General features: G+C 43.2%; 1 protein-coding gene across 2 annotated transcripts in view; it reads right to left on the bottom strand.

Moving 5' to 3' along the window:
* Positions 1-338: 338 nt before the first annotated feature.
* Positions 339-8,537, bottom strand: part of TBC1D30 (TBC1 domain family member 30) — an 88,937-nt gene continuing 80,738 nt past the window's right edge. For both annotated transcript variants that reach the window (XM_081311052.1, XM_081311053.1), the window contains 2 exons: positions 7,633-7,839; positions 339-4,471 (listed from right to left, as the gene is read on the bottom strand). In XM_081311052.1, the coding sequence (XP_081167178.1) occupies positions 3,684-4,471; positions 7,633-7,839 (995 nt within the window). In that variant the 3' untranslated portion in view covers positions 339-3,683. The remainder of the gene's footprint in view (positions 4,472-7,632; positions 7,840-8,537) is intronic.

Below are 8,537 nucleotides of genomic sequence, written 5' to 3'. Positions count from 1 at the left end.
GTACTATGAAGATACATATATTTTTAAATGGACACGTTTTGGATCCCCCAACATTCCCTTTCTACGAATGTAACAGGAAAACAAGCAAGGCTATGTACATAGATGCATTTATGAGGCTGCTCTCCCCAATGCCTCAACTATCAGAAAACCCGTTTGACAACAAAGTATTGATTATGTGAATTCTGGCAAGAACACATCACTGAAAACAGTGCTGCAGAAAAGAATTTATTGGAAAAACAGCTAAAACTAGTATGCTCAACATACATTTTTTTTGCAGATAATTGTGCACACACACACGCACACACACGCACACTAGGATGTGTTAGAAATATCTATGCCAGAATATTGATGATTCCTTGTGCTTTGTGTCTTCTAAATCTTCTAAGAGATGTATTACTTTTCTGATTAGGAAAAATAACATACTTTAAATACTACCTCAAATGACTGCTGTAGACAGCAAAGAAAGTAGTTCAGAAACGTAAAGAGATTCTAATGGGAGACAGCAGCAGCTACACACTTGGTCACAGCTCTCTATTCATTTAGACTCCTCAAGACCATGAAGTTCAATTGGATTCTTATTGTTCTATTTCATTAAAACAAAGGAAGCGGGTAGGTCTAAAGGATAATCTACATGTGTACACGTATGTGTTCACGCACAAATACACACACACCCTGTTTAGTTACATTTAGGAACCAGCAATTCTGCCAAGTTGAGAATGGGTCACGGACATCCTGCAACCCAGTGATTGGACTGGGGGGACATAGAGCTCACTGGGCTGGTTCCCTGGTTCACGTGACCAAGTGGGAGCAGAGGAGGGAGTGACAAGAGGAGGAAAGGTCACCACAGCGTTTCATGCATGCACTCAGACAGAAAATGCAACCACCACCACACAATGGGAATTTTTATGCATATGTCTTTGTAATCAGTACAACTCTTCAGGACAAAAGAGACAAAAAAAAAATTCTTAAAAAAAAAAAAAAAAAAAACAGGAATACAGGATTTTAAGCAGTTACATCCCATAGGTCGACATTACAAACTAGGTTTAGATCATCTGGAGGCTTTTTAAAGAGGACTGAGGTGCAGAATTGACTCCCAGAAAAGGTGCTGAGAGGGTAGACTTATCTAGAATAAAGGAACTGCTAATCATTAAGAACTTCTGGTGTTTGCATACAGTCCAATATGTGGGGAAGAGAGCAAGTCTGTACTGGTCTTGGTACATGCTGAGTGGTAGAGGCTACCGCACATTTCTTTATTTTCTAAAGTAGGCAAGACTCATAAGTTGGTGGATTCACATCGTGATTACTTGGTACCAGGCATGCATGTGTTATTGGTAGAGAGTGCTTTAACAGGAAAACTGCTGGATTTAAAAAATTCTGACAAGGTCATTTTTACCTCAAAGGACTGTCACCCTTCCAGTTGCTCATTCATCCAACCAATAGTTATCCCAAACCATGTGCCAGCTTATCTGTCCTCTCCTCAGGAAGGCCAGCCCCAGAGTGGGTGAGAAGAGACCGTGATAGGGCCAACACTAAGATAGCCGGTGGACAGCTCCACCTCACCACCCGTCAACCCCAACCAGGAGACAGCGATCTGACTCCTGAGAGGAAAGAACAATTCCCTGTTCAAGCTGAACAACCTTCAAGGGGAATGTGACCATTGTGAGGCATGTGAGACTGGGGGGAGGGGAAAGAGGTGGAACCATTCTTATCTGCAAAACTTAACAGATGGGAGAAAATCATGCCATTTACTTAACTTTGTTAAATGCAGTGGGTCTCAATTCCTGGGGGTGGTAGGCAAAGTCAGCCCGACTCTCCACCCACTCCCTTCCCAGGGAAACAGGCTGTGGGTGTAGCTGCTTGCTAAGAAGCTGCATGCAGATGGCACAGACTCAAGGCTCAAACTGCAATCACTTGTTAGTCATGCTTCCCATCTTCAGTTCCTTTGGGGGTAAAAATACCACAAAGGGCTTTTCTCATCGTATATGTCATTCTTACGTTTTCTGTTTTTAAAAGTCCACATAACCACACTCTATCTTATTATAAAAATCAGTACCTATCCTAGTTAAAAAAAAAAAAAAAAAAACCTTCTCTACAATTATAGCTTTGGCTTCAGAATTAGCAAACCAGTTAGATCAAATTCATATTCATGGCATCAACAATATTCCTGTAAGCATGCCAAGGTCTTTCAGAGGTGAAGATAAAGATGTCAATCCATTCTTCCAATGCTGGTCAGGAGAAGGGGATTGAGGACTGATCCATTTGTTCAGCCAAAGGGCGGGGACATGAAGCATTTTAAAATGAACTACCTTTTCAGGGTAAAGAGGTCAGAGCTGGTTTTTTGAAACATCATCACAGGACCTGAACATCTAGAGAGAAGTCCTTGGAGCCTTGGAGTCAGGAGAGAGTGTGAATGGCTTCCCAGTCTTGGTTGGTTCAAGCTCTATAGTCAGTGTTATCTGTGCACAAAGAGCACTAAGCCCACCTACTGCACTGGCTAAGTTTCCACGTGGCTAAGTCACAAGGAATACCGAAGTATTTACCTCGAGTAAATTGAAGTGCTATATCAGCTCTGTGTGGCTCAGAGTTCCCAACTGCATAGTGGAGACAAAAGGTGCTATCTCTGACCCACTGGGACCAGGGCAAGAGTGGAGTGGGTGAGAGAGAGCTAGAAAGCACTGGGTCCTTCTCCAGAGAAAGGCAGTGTTCAAGTAACAAAGTACTCCAATCCAAAAAAAAAAAAAAAAGCACAAAATTCAAGTAACAGAGTCGCAGGTGCTATGTTCTGGCTTTTGAGCAGAGGCTGTGTGCACCTGCCATGGAGAGCTGGTAGGTAAATGAGCTGCATGGCTGAGGACGCAGGAGAAGCTCCCTGCAGAGCCATTGAGTCCTCTGTACCACTGAGGACTCATGCTCTTCCGGAGAGGAGAAAATAAACCTGGGGTGGGGAAGCTGAGTGGAATTAGCAAGCAGTTCAGGGTGACTGTTTAATGCATATTAACTTCTGTTCTCTGCATATGACCTTCAATTTGGTTATCAACCTAAATTTTAACAGATTAAAGGTTTTCTTCATTTGGCAGTAGAAACAGAAAGGTTACCAATTTTTCTCCTATGCTTTAGCATAAGAATTTAAAAAAAAAAAAACAATTTGGAGACAGGTACTGAGGGAAAATCCACACGCACAAAACGTCCCCTCCACCACCCCCAATAGAGCAGGAAGAAGAAAATCAGGAAGTTTTTGCAAATGAGAAACTTATTTTCTTTTTACAGTTTTTCTGTTCTAGCAAACTGGTGTGTGCATGCTTGGGTAACACCCAGAGAACTGGAAGGTTTTGGGGTTTTTGTCCCAGGGATCCTGAAAGGCCCTCAGGACAGGACAAAAGAAGGCTTAACAGTCCAGATATAATCTTTTCTAAATAGCTCACAAGGAAAAATTGGGAAAACTTCACACTTTAAAACCACAATATCAATTCTGTCATGAAAGTCCACTCCATCAGTTCTCCAGTGGAGAGAAAACATCCCTACTCCAGTTCCATCATAAAACTCTCCGTTCCCAGCTTTATGGAATGTTGTTGCTCATCTCTGAACCTCCTAATTCAGCTTCACTGGCAAATGAAACCGGACAGGTGCAGCTGCAACCCTTACACAGTGCGCAGAGGCGAGTCCAGCACAGTGGCCAGGAGACATCATCGTTTTTTAGTGCCACTATTCCCGCCACTGGATTTGCTGAAGCTCCTGCTCATCTGAGGAAAGTGCATGGTTGGGGTTCTTTCTGTTGGACCATATAATCCCAAATTCCTGGCAGTGGCTGATTTCCTCAGTGGCTTCACACTGGGGAAAGGGCTAAAGATGGGGGTTTTTGAGTGGCTGCCTTGGGGAGGTTTGCTGGTGGCTTTGATTTCTCCAGGGGCATCAGGTAGCTCTGGAACATGCAGTTGGCAGGGCGGGTGCACCTTGGGCTCAGTTTCAGCAGCAGCATCCCTTTGGTTCAGTTCCAAGGCTTCTAACTTCACCTGAACCGCAGACACATCAACATCGGCGTCCCCGAACACCGGCTCTGGAGACTGTCCTTCAATTGTCCTACCGATGCCACCTTCAGAGCTGCTGCCTTCTTTTGCAGCGGGGGCTGCACACCTGGAGGAAAACTCCTCTGCTGCCCCCAGGCTGTTGGTCTTACAGCCCTCATTCTGCTCCTCGATCAGCCCTATGGTGTCCCCACAGCCCTGGTGACTCTTGCTCCTCGGCATGTTCTTCTTGTGGACTCGGATGTGAGTTCGCCATGGAGAGTTGAGCTTTGTTTTAAGATCTTCATAGGGGACAGGAGACAGTTTGCCTCCTGCATGACCAGGGATGTGAATGACTGCATTCTTGGCAGCTCTGTTCGTCATTTTCATCTTCTTCCCTAAAAGGAGGTGGTTTATAACTGGAGAATTGTTTACCTGAGATGGGAGAATGCTGGTCACTGGTCCTTTGTCTGAAAGAAATGGTGAAAGGCTGTTTGAAACACACTGCAGAGAAACACCCCCCACCTGAAGAGTGATCACACGGAGGTCTTCCCCAAGCCCTTTCCAGAGCCATGTGACCGAGGGCAGCAGAAACTGAATTCAACCCTAGTGTGTGGGGTGCCCATTTCCCTCCTGTCAAAGAGGCAGAAACTGGAGGGGGAGGATACAAAAAATAAATTAAAACTACAGGGACTTTGCTGAGCCATCATTACTCATGACAGCCCAGACTCTCTAATGTCTTTTACAGACAGCTTTTGCTCTCAGTAACAACCTCAGAGGTCCTAGATCTGGAAAACCTTGGGAAAAACTTTTTTTTTAAATAATTCGACAAACATTATGACCATATGGATAATCAGTTGTCAGCTTCTGCGAGGTAGGAAGAGAATGCACAGCATATTATGAAGTGAGAGAAATGCTAAGAAGGTAGCAAAACTGCAGTGGAATCACCGCTGCCCAGGTGAAAAAGCACTGGGGGGGTTTTGAGATGAAAACCTAAGGATAAAGAGCCACTCCTGTGTCTCAATGGACTTTGACAGCCAACTGCAAACTGGAAAGCACCAAGAGCTTTGTTCTCCTGGAGAGCACTGTGGCTAGCTAGTGTGGTACCTCCTCCAGAGGCTCTTACCAAGTTCCCTTTCTGATACAGTATTAAACACAGAAGGCCCCAGGAAGGCGGTAACAGCCAGAACTAGTTTGGAGAAGGTCCCTCCATCTATGTATGGACATCCTTCTTCCTTGATATCCACATCATCTGGCTCAGTTCTCTCCACTCTTCTCTGCTGTTAACATATACCTCTCGTCACACCTCAGTCTTTAATGAAAACTGACAACTGTCTGTTCTTCATCTCATGTCCTACTTACCGCAACAGTTTTGTTGTTGTTGTTGTTGTTGTTGTTTTTAATGTCTCTGTTGTTTTTTTTTTGTTTTTTTTTTTTACTGTCTCTGTGACTGGCCCAACCATTACCTATTCTCATAGTTCCTCAACCTCTCCAATTCCATCTTAAAGCTTATTACCCGGCTCTGCCTTACATGAAAAATATTTAACTCTAATCTTCTTCTCTTTGACTCTTCTAGCTCTTAGGCCCTCAATCTAATTATACCCGGTATTGAGCCACAGAGACTTCCGGTTCCTGGATACCTCGGTCTTCTCATAATCTCTCATGTATCTTTGTCTCACTTGCACCCCACCCTGCTAGAAACCAGACTGATCTTTTGACCACTGTCTCACCGGTACCCCACAGTCCAGTCCTCCCTTTGCCTCTATCACACATCTTGACAAAACTCCCACCCTCAATCCAAATTCCACATTTTCCTTCCTGAAACAGAGCCCTTCAAATTCATGACTTTCTATTTTGCTGGGTCCTCAATGATGCCAAACAATCTTTTTCTTTCCCTCTACCATTCCTTTCAACCCAAATCTTCATTACTTTCCTTAAGCTCCCCCTTACTCCCAACCCACAACTCATTCCAGCAAATAACAAATAACCCCCAATTTCTCCATGAAAGCAAAACTCTGAAAAGGCATCAATTTCCTATCCTCCCTAAACCAGGAAGCTAGAACTGCAACCACCTCTTTCCACTAAGTCTCAGAAGCTGAAGTCTTTTGCCTCCAGGTGAGGTTCATCATTCCTCCTGCTTGGTTAACCATATCATGTGTCATCTCCTCTAAAGCCTTGCTACTCAGAGTGTGGGCCCTACCCAGAAGCAGCACCCACATCACCTCGGAGCTTGTTGGAAATGCCTAATCTCAGCCGCCCTCTAAACCTACTGAAACAGGAGATCCCCAAGTGGTTGACATGCACACTAAGTTTCAGAACCAATGCTGTAGAATTTGGCATCTGAGCAAGAATCCTCCCTGCGGAAGAACCACATAAACCATGATCTAGAGCAGGTAACAGTAAGCTTTTCCTGTAAAGGACCAGATTGTAAATACTTCAGCCAAGATAGTGTGAAAGCAGCCTCAACATGTAAGCAAATGAGTGTACTGGTGTTCTAATAAAATTGTATTCATAAATACAGGCCATGGGCAGGATATGGCCTGTACACCACAATTTTCTGACTCCCTGACTAAAGCACAAGCCACTGAATCAATTTAACATCCAACAGCAATTGTTTACCATCCCACCCAAAGATCTGTACAGTGCCCTGAAAAAGGACTGCATGATGAATCAGAACACCTCGGCTCTAGCCCTGGCCTGACCGCTCGTTACAGCTGTAAACCCAGGACAACTGTTAAAGCTTCCTCAGAGATTTAAGAAAAAATAAGAAAACAGGTGTGCCAGTGTTTTAAAAATTAAAAATTAAAATAGTGTCATTGCTAGTTTCCTTCATGATTGCTTTCTTAATGCTTCAAGTGCAGCCTCTTCCTCCTGATAACTGGAAGGTGAATTCAGTTTTTGTGCCAGATCAGTCACATGCTCCCAAGCCATTTATATCACAGTTAATTCTGGGCAGGCATCAATTTTCATTGGGATATTCACTTACAGTAAGAAAACCCATTCCCAAATCAGCATATATTGAACAATAAAGCAGATTTCTCACTGAGATTTGGAGAATTAAAAAAAAAAAAAAAAGATGAAGCCTGACAATCCTTGGAAAAGAGCATTTCCATCTGCATTATAACCGTTCGATACATTCCCCAGACACTGCTAACTCATCTGGGAGGCACAGGCTTTTCAATGGATGCTTTTTTTTCCATTTCCCCTGATGACAACATCTGCTATATTACTACCTAAATGACTAGTGTATAGTTTAATTTACCAGCACACCAATGACTAAATTCTATTTTCAAATGCATGAAATTCCTAAGATTCCTCAAGTCCAAGGATTGTGTGACTTTGCAACATTCTCATCATTTGTAAAACCCCTCTCCACAAGCCCACAGAGTAAAGATGTAGTACCATCGACTGCCTGCTTCTCAGGGCCTAAAAAGAACCCATGGTCTTTTTCTTCTTTAGAGCCTGATAAAAAAAAAATTTTTAAATGAGATGCTAAATATGCTATTGTGTCTTGTCAGCTAAGTTCACGGAAACTGAGCACCAGTTAGTAATTCTGAGGCCCTCCGAAGGTTTCTTGTCCTTCGTTGCACAAGTTGAGATGGAACTGAAACTGGCTCAAAGAATCCATTACCTGCCCTGATGTACACCTGGTGGACCTGCTGCTGCTGCTTCTTTTTGATCCGCGAGTACTGCCGCTTCAGGGCACTGATGTCTGTGGTCATGCGTTCCATCATCATGCTGTTGAATGCCGCGTGGTATTCACTTCGACAGGAGTTGATGGCTCCTGGACTCAGCTCCGCAATGTTATTGGATTTCAGACTCTGCTCCTCATTTGGTTCTGCACTCGGGGAAGACACACAAAGAGCAGGTCAGTGGAGAGGAACCAGGATTAAATGGGACTTAATTACACTAAAACACAGTATAGTATTTCAGGAAACTGCAAACCTCAAAAAAATGACTAGATGTTGTCCAGTCCTTATTTACTTATTAGCCTAAGTTGAAATGAGCTGTGTGGGTTCATTGATTTTGTTACCACTTTGTTCATTATACAGACATAAAACAACTGCTTCCAGATAAAAGTCAATGTGATTTTCTAAAATCCCCTTAGAAAGATATACCACCAGATGTCTAAAATCATTGTGCAGATTTCCATGCAACCGCAAGAGGATTTATAAGGGATTGACAGCTTCTAGAGTTTAGACATTCATTAAGAGTACATCTTCCTTAAATTAAAAATACACTGTACCTGCTAGAAATGAATGTTTTGTTCATTTAGCAAACACTTCCTGTCTACTATGCATGTTACGTGATGTGGTGTCTGCTCCTGTGACATCTACAACTTGCAGAGCTGTCCCTTAAATAAAATTGTGATTATATCCAAATTGGTTTCTAGACATGAAATCAATATTTTAAACTAGTGCTCAAGTTTCTGACTGTGTTTCTATAATCTGGACCTTTGGCTCAGGCAATTACTGTAGTGAGAAAACACTCACAGTCTGTGCAGGAGAGAGAGAAGCAGGCTTTCCTAACACAATA

Source organism: Spermophilus citellus (genome assembly GCF_964194105.1).
Source record: "Spermophilus citellus genome assembly, chromosome: 10".
NCBI classification, from domain to species: Eukaryota; Metazoa; Chordata; class Mammalia; order Rodentia; family Sciuridae; genus Spermophilus; species Spermophilus citellus.
Note: the sequence above shows the minus strand (reverse complement) of the source record. Positions and strands in the feature narration are given on the sequence as shown.